The sequence below is a fragment of the Callithrix jacchus genome, chromosome 13 (assembly GCF_049354715.1).
Source record: "Callithrix jacchus isolate 240 chromosome 13, calJac240_pri, whole genome shotgun sequence".
Lineage (NCBI taxonomy): Eukaryota > Metazoa > Chordata > Mammalia > Primates > Cebidae > Callithrix > Callithrix jacchus.
This window is the reverse complement of record NC_133514.1, coordinates 28,489,392-28,507,197: the sequence shown is the minus strand read 5'-3', so window position 1 is coordinate 28,507,197 and position 17,806 is coordinate 28,489,392. Positions and strand designations below refer to the sequence as shown.

Here is a 17,806-nt window from a genome sequence, read left to right as displayed (position 1 = left end):
CCCTCAAAGGATGATGACAGTCCATCAGTGATCAAGTATGACAACGACCAGTTCAGACTCTATGTGCTGTAGTTGTATCATATCAGAAAGTATGAAATTAATGTGAGCAGCGGTTATCATAGAAGACTTCACGGTTAAGCCAGGACACGAACGAGTCACTGGGGGACGGAGTAGATAATTTCTGGAAGGGAAACAGGAGGAGCAAAGGTCAAGTTATGTAGAAGCAACTTGAGGAAAAAGTGAGGTTGTTACCATGGCTACAGCGGAAGGTGTGTGCTAGAAGAGGTTGGAAAATAAGGGTGGAAAGGAAGGGTAAGGCCAGATTATGGAAATAATTTATTCATCAGCCTGAAAAGTCTTGACATTTAAACACTACATATAGTATAGCGGCTAAGAGCATGCACTGTTGTCTGCATTGCTGGCTTTGAATCTTGATTGGGCTGTAGTGTGACTTTGGGTATCTTAGGAAGCCTCTCTGAGTCTCAGGTTCTTCACCTGTATAATGTAGATAACAATAACACCTACCGCATGGGGTCACTAGGGGATTAACTGAGTTCACATCTATAAAGTGCTTGGGAAAGTGCAGGCACAGAGTAAATTCTGGTTATTATTATTATCAATTCAGCCATTCATTACACAAACTTCAACCAAAACATCTGTTAATAGGCTGGCATTACAGGGGTGAAGGGAAGATGTCTGCCTTTTAGGAAATCACATCTCAGTGGGGAAGATACTTAGATAAATATATCTAAGAAGATCACAGACTTGAAGAGAAAGGGAACATTTTAAAAAGTGATTGACTATACTGTTATTTTTCCCATTTATCTATTTCTTTAAATCCATAGAAAAGAACTGATTTAACATTTATATTAATAAGAAGTTTATAGTATTATCAGGTGTGAGTCACAGGAATGGGACAGGATTGTTGTTGGGAAATTTTAAAAACAAATATAATACCCTACTGCGTGTGCATCAGGACTCTTTAGTGATCATTTTGGTTAAGTAGAACTTTAAGAACTCATTACAACAGTCAAGACAAAATAGTTTCTTAAATCCATGATCCACACTTCTCCTGAATTAGATAGTTTTCTGCACAGCCTGCAGACAACAAGATGGGCACCAGCAGTTTTTTGGGCATTGGTGAATTCATTATGTTGTTAATAACTCTTTAATGTTTCCCACTTTCATAAAACACATCTAAAAAATTATGTCTTCATTTTATAATAGAAATGTCTATGGTATCCATTGAAAGAGATATTGAGGCCAGGCACGGTGGCTCATGCATGTAATCCCAGCACTTTGGGAGACTGAGGCAAATGGATCACCTGCGTTCGAGATTTTGAGACTAGCTTGGCCAAGAAGGTGAAACCCTGTCTCTAGTAAAAGTATAAAAATTAGCTGGGCATGGTGGCATATGCCTGTAATTCCAGCTGCTTGGGAGGCAGAGGCAGAATTGCTCAAACCTGGGAGGCAGAGGTTGTAGTGAACTGAGATTGCACCACTGCACTCCAGCCTGGGTGGCAGAGTCAAACTCTGCCTAAAATAAAAAAGATGTTAAACTTGCCTACAGAAGTGCTTTAAGCCAATGGAGGGTCAATACAAGAAGTATAGTGATGTCAGCAGAATTGTAAGTCATTTTATACCTCAGGGAGGTCAAAGTAATACCTTGTTACATGTAACTTTCCAAAGTAAATGCGCCTCTCTAAAGAAACTAGGATCAACAATTTTCTTGTGAGTACATCTTTGTGTATATATTCATATTATCAGTAAAGGTAACTAAACTGCAAACTGTACACTGGAAACTCTCTGCAGGTAAAAATTTAATGACATAGATGATCAGATAAGATTTTTTTTTTTTTTTTTTGAGACAGAATCTCACTCTGTTGCCCAGGCTGGAGTGCAGTGGGGCAATCTCAGCTCACTGCAACCTCTGCCACCTCCCATGTTCAAGCAATTCTTGTGCCTCAGCCTCCTGAGTAGCTGGGATCACAGAGTGTGTCATCGTGCCCAGCTAATTTTTGTATTTTTAGTAGAGATGGGGTTTCACCATGTTGGTCAAGCTGGTATCAAACTCCTGACCTCAAGTGATTTGCCTGCCTTGGCCTCCCAAAGTGTTGGAATTACAGGTGAAAGCCATCATGCTCAGCTAGATTTTGAACTAAATGGAAGATCTTTAGTTCCTTTCTTGATAAAACTGATTCAAAGGGCCTTTTCGTAAATTGTCTTTCTTTAGAGAAGATTGAAAATGAGAAATTAATTTTTCTACTGATAAAAGTTAATGGCAATTCAAGAACTGAACTACAAAGCTGTCTTATTGGCCCATACTGGCAGTTCATAGTCATCTCTTCATGAAGCTGATAGCCATTCTTTTCAAGAGATAATGGGAGGAGCAAAATATACATAAGACATTTTGAAGGAATAAATTAAAAGTTCATCAAATATTGTGAAAAATCCCAGGCATGGATAGACCTGAGATTATCTGAATGTCTGCATGAGTTGCTTCATCTGCCAAATAAACAGATTGTTTTAAAACTATTTTTTGAGCACCTCCTCTGTGCAAGATACCACATTGCATGCTGGGTGACAAAAAATGAAACAGGAAGTTTCTGCCTTCAAGGAGCTCGTAGCCTGATACAGCATAAAATTCATGAACAGAAATGCATCATAGAAAACATGAAATATCTTAATAAATATCCCAGTGAAGTGCTACCTTCAGCTGCGGAGACCTGGGAAGACCACTCCAAATGTGGGAGGAAACATCTGAATTGGAACGTGTTAAAAAAGAAATTATCATATACCTGTGTTGCTTAAAATATAATTGAGAGGAAAAGAAAACAGTTTCTATTGGTTTTGGTAACATAGTAGATTTATCTCACCTACTTAGCAATAGCAAAAATACCAACAGAAAATTAAGAAATACTTGGAAAATTATCTGTGTTTTAAAATCCTCTCTAAGTTCAAGATCTGGGGCATTTAAGAATAGATTACTTATATTTTTCATGAATTCCTTGATACCTGAAAGCTAATGTGTTTTCTTTCAACAGCCCGGTCAACCACAGCCAACTTTTCATGGGTTAGTTTACATTAGGTTTTAGAAACACTGAGAAGTTATGTGTGGGCATACCCTAAATTCTTTCCTCATAAAGAAGCAGGCAAGCAGAGACCTTAATACTTAAAAAAAAAAAGTGAAGCAAGTATTTATAAGCTATTAGTGTAAAAATAATGAAATTTACTTTCTGAGAGTGAAAGAGAATAAAGAATTTGGAATGTTGGTCAAGGCCCAGGCTGGCCAGATAAAGACAATTTTCACATCTTGCTAAACCCTGTAAAACAGCTGGGGGTCTTTGCTGTTACAAGAGCGTCATTCAGAATAGAAAGATAAGACTACATTTGGCTCTGGGAGTATCATTCATATAGAGCAAAATATTTGCTGAGTTTTACAATAATACCAGGCATTGGGAGTACTGAGCTGAATGAAACAAATTCTGTCTTTAAGGTGTTCACAGCCTAGTGGGAAAGACAGCAATAAAACCAGTCAGATCCATACTAAAATGAAGACACAAAATCGGGCAGAATCTTTCCAAAGAGAAGTCTGAAATACAACAGTCCTATTTTTCAGCAAATCTCTTTGGATTTGTAGATCTTAGAGCATGGCTCAGAGTGGATATATCACATTAATCATTCTCTGAATCCAAGCAGTGATGATTGGACTTGAAAAGGTAGAAGTGTCTTTCCATTTTAGGTTTTTATTGTTGTTGTTCATCTGTATTTCTTTCTCAGGGATCAAAAATAGCCAAAAAAATTAACACCAAAATGCATCAAGTCTGGGCTTTGCTGTTTAGTATGTTTACAAGGAGGTTGGAATGAAATTATGAAAATTCTGATTTTTTTCCCTTACACATTTACCACAAAGAAGTGTTTGATTTCTATTTTCTGCCTTACAGCCACAACACATAGTTTGAAGAGACCATGACTCTGGTATATGCTTCTGAAAGCTATCTTTCATAAGGATTTCAGGCTATAATTATTCATTATCTTGATTTTTAACATTTTATGGCCAACCAAATAACTTCCAGGCAGGAGAATAAACATTCTGAGAAAAATGACCAAGGAATGCAACCAAAGTCAGGCTGTAAGTCATCTTTTTCAATGGCCCCCTTTACACATTTGTGTGGCACAGATCCCCAAAAAACTACCATTAATTCATGACCTGGCTGACATATTTTGTCGTTGTATGGAGTAGTAGGAGTAATGGAAAAGGTTAAATAAAAAGTTTTAGAATCATATTAACTCTAAGTCTGTAAGATTGAAGCCAGAGCATTTTTATAATTACAATTTATTGATGAAGACATATTTTACAGATGTTTTAACAGCCATTTTAATTGCAGAACACATACAGACAATATTTGTAATCTAGAGAAGACACATAGCTAAGCAAGATAATAAAACTATAACAGAAAAGATATAGCATTTTAGGAGCACAAAATAAGCTCTATGATTAGCTCTGCCTGGGAAATAAGTCACTAAGGAAGTGACATTATTGTTGGATCTAATGAAGCAAGTAGGATTTTCAGGACAGTGGATAAAAACAACCTATTATGTCCTAATGCTCACTACTTGAGTGACAGGGTTAGCTGGACCCCAAACCTCTGCATCAAGCAATATACCCATTCAACAAACCTGCACTTGTACCCCTTGAATTAAAAAAAAAAAAAAGAAACTACTTTTAAAAAAGCCATTTTGGCTAGTGATAATGGTTTGTTTTGCATGTGCTGCTGTGTAGCCTGAAAATTTGTGTGGGGTTTTTTGATTTGATTTTAGAATGAGAGATTTCATATTACTCTATATTAATAGTTTTCAAATATGCTCAAAGCGCCATTTTAAAAAATTTTCTTATTTAATTTTTTTTTTTTTTTTTTTTTTTTGCTCAAAGTGCCATTTTAGTGACTAAAATGCAGTTCTACTTTTCCAAGAGAGAACACTTTTTTTTTCTTTTTGAGATGGAGTTTTGCTTTTGTCGCCCAGGCTGGAGTGCAATGGTGTGATATTTGCTCACTGCAACCTCCGCCCCTTGGGTTCAGGTAATTCTCCTGCCTCAGCATCCCGAGTAGCTGGGATTACAGGCCCATGACACCATGATCCAGCTAATTTTTGTATTTTTAGTAGAGATGGGGTTTCATCATATTGGTCAGGCTGGTCTTGAACTCCTGACTTCAGGTGATCCACCTGCCTTGGCTTCCGAAAGTGCTGGGATTACATGCATGAGCCACCACACCCGGCAGAGAGAATACATTCTAAGTCATAAGGGTAGATATATTTCTTCCCCATGGGATTAAATGAAACTATTTTCATTTAGGATGAAAAAAAAAAAAAGATGTGGCCGGGCATGGTAGCTCATGCCTGTAATCACAGCACTTTGGGAGGCTGATGTGGGTGGATCATTTGAGGCCAGGAGTTCAAGAACAGCCTGGCCAACTTGGTGAAACCTGTCTCTACTAAAAATACAAAAAACATTAGCTGGGCATGGTGGTAGGCACCTGTAATCCCAGCTACTTGGGAAGCTGAGGCAGAATTGCTTGAACTCAGGAGGTGGAGGTTGCAATGAGTTGAGATGGTGCCATTACACTCCAGCCTGGGCAACAAAAGCAAAACTCCGTCTCAAAAAAAGATGCTCCTCGTTTTTTTTTCTGAATGAGCCATCTTTCACTCTAGCTCTCTGCCTCTAGCTATCATCAGGTGCCAGTTGTATGCTGCAGATCTAGGCAGAAGATGAAAGTAGAGAGGTAGAAGGGATTCTACGGTAGCTATGGTTTGAGCAACCAACAAACAAAATGAAGAAAAAGAAAAATCAAAGAAAATAACTATAGTATTTTTCTATGTTCTGTGCTCTAATTATATTATTATTCTGTCTCAGATCCTAAGAAGGCACATTCTCATCCAGAGTTTCCTGAAGACAATATTTTGATTTGACTCCTTGCCTGGGAAGCTTTTTGAATAAGCAGGGATAAGAAATTCTCAATTGAAAAGAGGAGAAGGAGGGATGCCTGCTTGATGGGATATCCTCCAACTAGAGTTTGAGTTCCTACAGGGCAGAGACCATGCCTTATTCATGACTGCTTCCTCAGTAGAACCTAATATGATGCCTAGCACATGCTGCTGTTCAGTATTTGTGGAATGACTGAATCCATAAAAGGCTGTTTCAAACTTCCCTCCCTTTGAAGATTTTTGTCATCACAGGGAAGGAGACAAGCAGCAGAACTGATCCCACTGGGCTACATTATCATGGAAGCCTGGATCAGAATAGAAGATAGCTACTTACAGCACACACACAGCAATGACACAACTGCAATTCAAGGATGATTAATGGAATGTGCCCCACATGATTTCGTTCAGAGCTTCACAAAGCCTGGTAGAGTTGGTTCCAGTTAGCTTGGATGAGAGGTCACAGAGATTAAAAATAGACTTTCTTAATAAAGAACAATAGGCTACATTCATTTAGAAAGATAGAAAAAAAGAATGGCAGGCCTTAGGGGTGGTTATGAAGCTTAATCCTATTTAAGGCTTAATTAACCCCAAGAAGATTGAGTGGCTCTTCTGCCTTGATGGCCGTTCTTCTATCTAGTGGAAGCTTACCAACAGAGATCCATAAAGATGAAATAAACAAGATTTACATTGGTATATAGAACACTCAAAATATTTCTAATGTTTCAAATAATACAGTTTAGAAATACAAGAATTAGATTGCTTAGAGTGTTATGGTACCTAAAACTTTTGAAATAAATCACATTCGCTTTTGAATTGTTATATTTGTTGCCATGATTCATAAAATATTAAAACATGAGCATCTGTCTTGACAGGTAAATTCACTGCCTTGAAAAAACATTATTTCTTTCTTAAATCATCAAAAAATTATATTTTATCCTAAATATGTCAGCATATTCTCCAAAAATCTAAATAAAAATTCATTCTGGAGTAAATTCTAATCACTCTAATATTTTCATAAAGAGGAGAAGACAGGTTTTGCTCAAATCAGTCCATCCTGAGTTGCTAAGTATCTGAGATGGGGCATCCAGGTGCCAGGGGCCTGTGGTGGTCATATATGTCATCTTATGAAACCTCTGCAAATTTAATCTCTCAACTCTTAATGTGTGCCTCATCCATATAGAAAAGACTCAAAAAGATTAAATAAGGAAGGACAGTTAATATCATTTAAAAAAATTATTGAGTTTAAGGAGGAAAATTTCCAGGATTATGGTAAAAAGTAGTGGTTACATTATATTTATGTTCTCTATTTAATTAATTCTTTGTTTTAAAAATATTTTCAAGCCAGGTGTGGTTGGCTCATGCCTATAATCCCAGCACTTTGGGAGGATGAGGCAGGCAAATCACCTGAGCTCAAGAGTTCGAGACCAGCCCGGCCAACATGGCGAAACCCTGTCTCTACTAAAAATATGAAAGTTGTCTGGGCATGGTGGCACATGCCTATAAACCCAGCTACTTAGGAGGCTGTGGCAGGAGAATTGATTCAACCTGGGAGGCGGAGGTTGCAGTGAGCCAAGATCGCACCACTGCACTCCAGCATGGGTGACAGAATGGGACTCCATCTCAAATAAATAAATAAATAAATAAATAAATAAATAAATAAATAAATAAATAAATAACTTTACCAAATATTTCAGAAGCTTGACAGCAGGAAGTGCTTCTCTCTGTCAAACTGAAGCCATTTAACTGGAAGAGGAGAAAGATAACTCTCTGCCTTCCTATCTCCTCCAGCGATGTCATTTTCTTTCCTTGTTTCCCCTCCCAACCAGCCAACAACTCACATCCTAATTTTTTTCTTCAGGTGTGAAAAAACTTGCTGACATTCTGGAATAGGAGACAGCTTTGTTCTGTTATATACATTGTGTAAATTGCAGGGAATCATGGGAACACCCATTTAAGATACTGGAGATTTAAAACTTTAAATCCATTCAATTTGGCCATTACTTTCAATGGCCAAAACTGCAATTGCTTTTGCACTAACCTGCTTTAATCCGTATGATGTTAGTACATTGTTGAGTAATTTTTCTCTTGAGCAGACATATGATGCCAGTTCCATGTTTCCCCTTTATTCTGAGGGGAAACTTTTCAACATTATTAAAATGAAGAAATGAAACATAGCCTAAACATGAGAGAAAAGTTTAGCTCACTGAAGGACACAAACTAGGAAAATTCTGTATTAAAACTATCTAGCAGCAAAAATAAGATCACTGACATAGAAAGCAAACATCCCCTCCAGACAAACTCTAATGTGCTAGTGTAAAGGCGCTTGAAATTTTAATACTTTCTGTAATATGAGACTACAAACTTAATATAGCTTTTAAAAATCACAAATGTCTACAAACTAAGTGATGTACTTGACGTTAGATAACAGACCTTTAATCTGCCTTTGTTTTTATTATACAGCACACATAAGACCGTATGATTTTTTTTAAAGCACGAGGACTGATGAGAAATGAAACTGAAAAATTAGACTTGGGTCTACCAATCAGACTTGGATCTACCAATCCAAGTCTAATTTTTCACAGTTTCATTTCTCATTTTCTACAATACTGTCCTATTGTCCATTTTCTGTAATACTGTTAAATAATTATAATTAGAGCACAGAACATAGAAAAATACTATAGTTTTTTCTTTAATACAATTATTCACATTGTTTCATCACTATATTTTTCATAGTATAGCATCCAGGTTTTTTTTGTTTGTTTGTTTTTGTGTTTTGTGCTTTTGAGATGAAGCCTTACACTGTTACCCAGGCTGCAGTGCATTGGTGTGATCTCGGCTCACTGAACCCTCTGCCTCCTAGGTTCAAGCAGTTCTGTCTCAGCTTCATGAGTAGCTAGAATTACAGGCACCTGCCATCATGCCTGGCTAATGTTTTGTATTTTTAGTAGAAACGGGGTTTCACTATGTTGGTCAGGATGGTCTCGAGCTCCTGACCTCGTGATCCGCCTGCCTGGGCTTCCCAAAGTGCTGAGATTACAGCTGTGAGCCACATGCCCAGCCAGCATCAATTTTAAATATCAATTACATCTTTTTCTGTGACTACTAAATAAGTCATTGAGATTAAAAATAAATATTGGTAATTATTAACAACTGATTTCCAAAGACCATTCCCCAGAACACTGATCAATGTCTAATTCTTTTACTTAAGAAAAAAACTGGTTGCAGTTACGAGGAAGATCACAACAAGCACATATCTTATTCTAACACAATGTCATTATGTCAGAAAACCACATATATTTTTCTCATATATTGAGCAAAACAAATTTCTTTTACAGAATTTAAACATTTTCCCAGATAGTCATGAGATGTATATATTTTATATATTTAATAAAATGCCTACTTTAAGATAAAATTTCATTCTAAAATAGATTGGCAAGAAAAACGTAATCAAAATGTCAACTTACCAGCCTTTTCCTTCTCTGAAATACCTGGAATAGCCTGAAAAGAAAAAGACACAAAAATTGTGGTATTATTAGGAAGAAACATCAAAATGCATCATTAGAAATAAGATGAAATATAATTAATGAAGAAAAATTAAATAGAGCCTGCCAATAGAAAAATCAGCATTTTGGAACTATCATTAAAATCACTAGATCTGTCTTTGATAACTGTAAATAATCTTCTACTTATTTTCTTGTCTGAAGGCAGACTCAATCCAATGTGTACCCATATTATCTTTAAATAACACCGGGAATAGGCTGGGCCGTGGTGGCTCGTACCTGTAATCCCAGAACTTTGGGAGGCAGAGGCAGGTGAATCATTGAGCCCGGGAGTTTGAGACCAGCCAGGACATCATGGTGAAACAACATCTCTACAAAAAAATATAAAAACTGGCTGGGCATGGTGTTGTGCACCTGTAGTCCCAGCTACTCAGAAGGCCAAGGTATGAGAATCCCCTGAGCCCAGGGAGGTCAAAGCTGCAGTGAGCTATGATGGTTCCACTACACCCCAGCCTGGGGAACAGTCAGACCCCCATCACAAACAAACAAACATAAAACATTGGCAATAAATAAATCTAAAAACACTTAGAATCAGGGTAGAATTTTTGAAGTTAAATTTTTTTCATTTTATTTTTGGTAGACAAGCAAATTGGTTAGTTTCTGGGCATTTCAAATCTCTTCCCTGTTGTTTATTTTCTCTGTGCACTAGAGTGAGCTATCTTACCTCTCAAGGCTCAGGTTCCTTCTTTGTTAATTGCATCTAGATAATCACATCTACTTCACAGGATTGCTGAAAAAACTAAAGGCAGCAGCCTCTATAAAGCATACCAGATCTTCAGGGAAATGTCACTCTTAATATTTATTAAAATGGGCCTGGGTCCAGTGGGTTAGTTGACTGATGTGAAAGATTTAGAAGTTCAATCCCCAGCATTTATCACTATCATTATTTTAAAAAATAGGGTTCAGAATGATATCTTTCCAAGAACTTAATGCTTAGCTGTCTAGTTCTACTGTTTGGGTATACCCCAAAACAAATGAAGCAAGTTGATTTTCTGGTTCTCATTCATCCCAGTTACTCATGTATAAAATACAGTTGGGGATGTATTAACTGACCCATTGGGATTTGATGCCTTCTACCACATAACCACTGACCGCAGGATAGATCCAAAGGTGGTATTTCTTCATTACTTCAGGAACAACATCCTCAGAGTTGAGGTAAGAAAAGCACACTCAAATGGGTAATTTTGAGTGTGTGTGTGTGTGTGTGTGTGTGTGAGAGAGAGAGAGAGAGAGAGAGGCAGAGAGAGACCCAAGTGCGCCTCTGTTGTAGATCAGCCCAAGAAAATAGCATCAATCTTCATTTCTAGAAATAGCAAATATCAAGTCATCTATATTTTTGTGAAATATTGACCATTGCTGAGATCTTCATCTTTTGGGGGATTTGGGGGATTTGGTGATTGATGCAATTATTAACTAAGGTAAAGATTTCCCTATGAATAAAAAGTAGAGGTGGGGGTTTGTTTTGGCAAGATTAATCTATACCGAAAGCATATTTTGACTCAATCTCAACCTACATGTCATTGTTCAGCACTGTTTTCTGGATGTGAACCTTGACTCCGCATCCTTCCAAAGATGCAGACTTACAGATTAAATGGCAGCCTGGGGGATCAGGCCCAGAGATCAGAGCTTCTGATGAATGATAGGCTGCCAGCATTTTCCTGGGCATTCTTTCATTTATAAAAAAGTCATATCACTTTTCTTCTCCTTCAAAAATTTCTCTGATTCAATACTATGGGAAAGCAATTTCCTCCTTTTACAAATGATCCTACAGTTTTGGTTATGTTTATTTGCTTTCTATGCATCTCTTAAAACACATTTAAAAATGGAATTAAGCCCAACCTATGCATTAAATGTTAAGTGTAGCCCCAAAATTTGGCTCTGATCAGCAGTTTTAAAATAAATTCTCTCTTTTATGAAAAGCAAACAGAAAATAAAACCAAAACCCTTCTTTTCTCAACAAGATTAGAAAAGTTTGTGACAGGTAATTAAAGGATATTCTTAGAGAAATTTCCTCAGTATAAAAATAGCTAATGCATACTGGGTGTTTAGTATGCTTATGGCCCAGTTTTAAGCTTTTACTTATAAATTCACTCCATCTTTAGAATACTCCTGGAAAGTAAAGTAACTTTTGTGAGGTCATACTGTCATTAATAGAAGCAAGGCACGATATAAGCATGCCGCCTCTGAGCTGCATTAAACAGACTTATTTTGAAATGAAGGAGGAAAAAAGTTTGGATTGGTCTTATGATAAGACATTTACTTAGAACACAAAATATCTGTACAGGAATATTTGTATGGGACATTTAGACATTGGCTAAGGAAACCCTCTCTTTTCACAGCAAATCCATTTAAGTCAAGTTGAATGCTTTGCCCTGAATCACAAGTTGACCAGTGACAAAAACAAGCCTTTTCTAAATTTTATTTGATTTCAAAAGTATATAACCAAGCATATGTAAGTAAATATTTAATAAAAATGATAGTTGTGGTATCAAGCAAAAATATATTTTAGCTTTCTTATAGCCAATGTCCACATTTCATATAGCCAATGACAATTACTTTAGAATCTCACTACACTCTGTGTGATTTTTAAGCTACCAATGCTCACCTCCATTAAATAACTTCAAAGGCCATATTACAATATAGAGAAAGAATAGTCAAAGTGTAGTATTCCTAGAAATTTATAACTTCTTTTTAGGAGCAATACCACATAGTGATAACAAATGGCTATTCCTACAATGATTTATCTTTAAATTTGAGGGAGAATTGTCTCTCTAGCAAATTGTTTATGAATAAATATATTAAATTATTAAGTTTCTGAAATTTTCCAGAGATGAAAGGCTTTAGAAACAACTGAAAAATGCTGACATTTGCTTTACAGTTAATTAAAGCTGATTGCTAATTCTTAATTACATGCATCGCATTATCCTAGGTACAAAAACTCTTAGCAAAGTTTTCTTCTTTTTGTGGAATTTACAAGCTAATCAAAGAAGTTACAGAAAAGGCAAAGAATGGATGCTGAATGGGAATGATTAGCCACATCACTGGTGTGGCATTAAAAAGAGTGAGAAGAATATAGATCATTAGGACTATCCAAGTAGAAATGGAATGGTTTTCTTGGGCTTGAAACCCTAGGGCAGGAGGCAGTGATTGGGAGATTCTTCTTGTCCTTGATTTCTGAGAAGAGATCTGGATAGATTTGGGTTTGTGTCCTGAGGTCCCATCATTTCATATCTATTTCTGGGCTCAAAAATAAAATTTCACAGAAGCTGACTATATAATATGTACACAGGGGTTCCTCAACATTTGTGGAATGAAAACACCAAATGCCTATTTGTATACCCAACTTAAATAACATGTATGATTGATGCTTATGAGAAAGCTCCCATAAAAGGCATATTTTTGAATTCATTAGGGGCTTTTGCTAATAGCTGCCATATGTTTCATTTGAACTGCATCCTCAGGAAGTGATTTAATATTTCTTGCAATAAAGCAATTAAATAGGATTTTCCTGCTGGCCATATGGGTTTGCTGTAACTTTATATTTTTTTCTCTGTCGTTTCTCAATGGAACAAAGGAAAGTCTACAAATAACTTCCAAATAAGAGGGGAAAAAATCATACATAGTATTCTGTTGTTCTTCTCTAGGATATTTAAATGATAAGATAGCAACCTTTTCTATGGCTTTCAACCACTCTGACCCACTGTACTGAGCCTCTTTAATAGTTTACCACATGTAAAGATTTTCACTGAAGTTGGCCTATTAAGGTGTTTTATTAATACAATTGAAATTTTTAAAAAGCCATTTAAAAAAAGCTTTTTTAGTGAAACAGAAGGAAACAATTTGCTTTCTTCTAATGAGATCTTTTAAAGCTGTGTGTGGGAGCTTAGACTGTGTACATGTATGTCTATTTGTGTTTTGGATGTGAAAGATGGTTGGGGAAATGCTGATTTTGACAACCCACATGGAAATGTTCTAAACATATTTTGATGCTTTTGGTCTGCTGCTGAGGTGGCTTTCTGCAGTTACAGGAGGACTTCAGATGGACACCGTTTACACCAACCACACAGAAGCTGCTAACATAAATAGCATCATAAGCAGTAGATATCATGTCTAAATCTATGACAATTGACAATCTGAATATCTTGTTAATTGAAACATTCTAACTGAACCAATTTCTTCCTGAAAATTTTAGAAAATTTTTTTCTATTTTCTATGATTTTAGTAATATGTTTTTCTATTTTAAAAATGAAATATTTCTATTAATTTTCTTTAATGTTAGTTTTAATATGCCATTTTTCTCACTTACATGGAATATTTTCCTCTTAGTTCTTTGTAATAAAGAACATAGAATACTATCATGAAGAAAAACATTATAGGGCAGCTATGATAGTATGAAAGCTCGCCTAGGTTCCATGAAGTGAATTTATTGTTTGTCCTGCAGTACATAAACAGAACACTAGCTATTTTGTGCTTTCTCTTTCTTTAGTCAGAGCTTTCTTTTACATGATTTCAAATATTCAAGATGTTTGCACAGAAGTGTCTGGAGTGCTCTGTTTCATTCTATAGGAATTTTTTCCATTTGCCTTTTAAAAAGTGGCTTAATTCACAGAAGAATCAGTGATGGAGTAGTTTACTCCTTTCCCGTTAAAAAATTCACTTTTGTTCCCCAAAAATATGTTCCACAAAAGATATAATTGCATGGAAATTCCAAAATAAGTAATTCTGCCCTTAAAAATTGCAAAAAAATATGCTTCTGTGATGGAACAGCTTCTGTCTCAGATGAGGGCACAAGAGCCCATTGTGGGCACATGGGCAACAGGAAGGGTTTTGGGATTCACATTTGTTTTGGGAAGACATGAAAGACAGCATGAAAGAAAAGAAGGTACATGGGAAAATGCATTTGTTTTCATCTCTTCTTCATTTAAAGACTCTTTTGAAATCACTCCAGTCTGCAATACTGTTAGCCAGTCAGTGATTTCAGTCTGCTTTCATTTGAACAAAGAAGTTTATTGAAAAGCTGTGTCTGATTGGCAATCTGATATCATCTATTTTGGTTTACAAAGTAAGTTTCTAGCTTTGACAGTCATCATTCTTTCATTAAAAATATAGTCTCTTCTTAATGGAGGGGGATTTAGAGATCATATATTTGTGTTTTCCAATCTTCAGTTCTTCAAATATCACCTTCACAATTTTTACTATATAAATGTATCATCTATAAATTATTTACTTAATAATTTAAAAATCAAATTTAAATTAATTTTCTTTTTTAACTTGTTCTAAATAACGAAAATGCATACATTTATGGGTTTGAATTGTGGGTTATATTACTCATATACTAGAATGCATAATTATAAAAATTCAGAATGTTTACCCCAGTATCAGCCGATATGCCATTTGTACCGTATGTGCTATATTTTGCAAAAGCCTGATTTAGTTATTTCTGTCATTTTGCCTGTGAGGATGTTGAGACCCAGACAGGTTAAGTAACTTGCCCAATAGTATAGGGCTTTTGGTGGCTAGATGGGAGTAAGACTAGAATGTAGCTTTATAGCTTTGTCTACTATACCATCATTCATAAGATTGATGAAGTCAAAAGGTCATCATGGCTTCATCCCTTCCACTGTTCATGATTCCAACTTAACTTAGTTTCTTAACCAGATCATGGAAGACAATGGAAAGTCAGCTTCAGAAAAAAAGAGATGACGTGCTGGTGTAAGGATTGCCTTCAAGAAACAAATATCTATAACCAAAGTGAAATATTAATAAATGCATGCATAATTATCTGAGAAATGTAATTCATGCTATGTATCCTTCTTATTTCCCAAAATGGACACATCTTATTTAATAAAAGTTGTCAGCCATATTAAGATTTATTCCCCCCTGCAAAGTCACTGACTTTAACGACTGTCTTCCAGTTTTGTAGACTGAAATTATAGCTTTATTTATACTATATGGTGTAGAAATTTGGGGTCTCAGCTCAAAATAGTTGTTTAAACGTTTGAACAAAGGCAAAGTTGATTTTTAAGGGATATTATGGTGCTGCCCACAGGTATGTCTGTAGTTTATCTTGAGCAGAGATGAGATGACCCTTGACTAAACTAGAATGAAAGTTGGGATTCTGACCTTGAATTTTTTTTCTTTTCTTTCTCAAAACACTGGCATTTATTGTATTTAAAGCTGGTGACTCTCTCCTCAACAAATCCTGTAGAATATGTTACTCCTTGCTCTCTTCAGATAGCTAAATATTGAATTTCAGGCTGACAAAACTCTGGTTGAGGCCATTTTTATTTGAAAATAAGATCTAAACTAAATGCTAATCATTATTCTAAGTTTTTTTTAAAAAAATCATTTCTTTAGCAAGCTAGATAAACAGAAAGAGCCCCATGACTGGGCCATATTAACTTAACTCTTCTCTGTCTTTATTGAATTTTTAAATTATAATGTTCTGTATCTCTAAGCAATTTACAATTGATGATTTATTCATGACATATCCTTTAGATATATTTTCATCTTATAAATTCTTTTCAGAATTTAAAGATCATGTCTTTCTCTGTTACTACGAAAGTTTATTTCAATCTAATATTGTTAGTAGAAGAAAGTCTATTAAAATTAATAAATATATTTAAGGGGCAGGCACGGTTGCTCATGCCTGTAATCCCAGCACTTTGGGAGGCTGAGGCAGGTGGATCACGAGGTCAAGAGATCGAGACCATCCTGGCCAACACGATGAAACTGTGACTCTACTAAAAATACAAAAAAATTAGCTGGGCGTGGTGGCATGTGCCTGTGGTCCCAGCTACTCGGGTGGCTGAGGTGGAAGACTCGCTTGAACCCAGGAGGCAGAGGTTGCAGTAAGCTGAGATTGCGCCATTGCACTCCAGCCTGGTGACAGAGCAAGACTCCGTCTCAAAATAAATAAATAAATTAAAATAAATAAATAAATAAATTTAAGTACTGCTTATTAATATATTCTCTCTATATTATATATATTTTCCTAAATTTGCAAATACTTTCAAAGTATTCTTTTAGTGTTCTGTATGATGATTTGCCTATGGTAGCCACTTAGAAATATTGACTATTCTTGGTAGTTGTTTTTTAAGTCTGATCTATGAAAGTTTACAATTAAGGAGTTATGTGGACATGTAGGCTTATTTCCAGTGAAGATGACACTCAAGATAATTAACTTATTCAGAGAGTAATTGATTCAAAATGGCTGTTTATCCTTCCATTCGTTGGATGATGTCAACCAGCAATTTATCTCCCCTTCAGTGTTACACTCCTCAGAATGATTCATTTTCGCCATGTTGTCATTTTTCTAGTCTGAATTGTAGATTTTTGCTAGTATGAAATGCTCCTTCTCACAGGATTTCCTGGGCGTTACTAAGGCAATGTCCCTGCTGAAGATTTTTACTCACAGCACGTTTTCTTTAAAATGCTTTAGTGATTCTCTTTCTTCTTTATTACTTAGTAATGTGCTCTGAGATCCTCATCCTCATGTGCCCAGGTCGACTTAATCATTAACAGATGCATCGTAAGTACTTACTACCTACACAGTCTTTTGCTAAGTGCAGTAATTGCACAAGAGAAATTGAAGACATGCTGTTAAAAGAAGTAGTCTAATTGTGAATCCACGATGAAGACTGAATCAAAAAATTAGTGGTGAATATGAACAAGTATGACGTTTCTTGCTGCCACTAATTGGCATGGTGATTTTTGGCAGGTTTCTAGAACTCTCTGAGCTCAGTGAGATAGGGGTAGATATAGTATCCACATTCTGGGACCATTTGTGAGTGCTAAATAAAATTGCTGCATGGGAAGGGATTATCACAAAGTTCCATGATTGTGAACTATTCCTATTGTTGTGTTTGTTAATATAAAATTAAAAAGCAACTGCTGTATATAGTTATTTAGAAATAAGGCAAAGCAAGTATAGGTTTTCTGTCTCTGAATCCTCCTCTTCCTACAGTCCAATTAACTTCTTTCCATATGTTTATTCCTACTTTACTTATTTTGAACAATTTAAAATTATTTTCTGTGGGATTTTGAAAAAAATTTTCTTTTATTTCAGCTATTTTCCTTAAGTTTTATAAAGCTCACTTGGAGGATACAGTGCTTTGAGGGCAAATAACTTACTTTATTAAAAAAAACTTAGAATAATGATTAATTTGGGGTTTGTCACTCCAAACTAGCTGTTACTAGGTGGGCCTATTCTTTGCCCTTTTAGGTAAGTAAGTGATGATTTTCTACTTGGTCTCCATATA

General features: G+C 35.8%; 1 protein-coding gene and 1 long non-coding RNA gene across 7 annotated transcripts in view; one reads left to right on the top strand and one right to left on the bottom strand.

Annotated features, from left to right (window-relative positions):
• Positions 1 to 17,806, bottom strand: part of DLC1 (DLC1 Rho GTPase activating protein) — a 521,814-nt gene that overhangs the window by 214,111 nt on the left and 289,897 nt on the right. For 4 of the 6 annotated variants that reach the window (XM_078347425.1, XM_078347424.1, XM_035270216.3 and 1 more), the window contains one exon: positions 9,450 to 9,483. In XM_078347425.1, coding sequence (XP_078203551.1) covers positions 9,450 to 9,483 — 34 coding nt within the window. Of the gene's footprint in view, positions 1 to 7,303; positions 8,162 to 9,449; positions 9,484 to 17,806 lie in introns of those variants that run through there. The other 2 variants (XM_078347426.1, XM_078347427.1) reach the window with 1 other exon arrangement.
• LOC128929423 (uncharacterized) overlaps positions 1 to 17,806 on the top strand; it is a 176,560-nt gene that overhangs the window by 152,759 nt on the left and 5,995 nt on the right. The window lies entirely within an intron of this gene.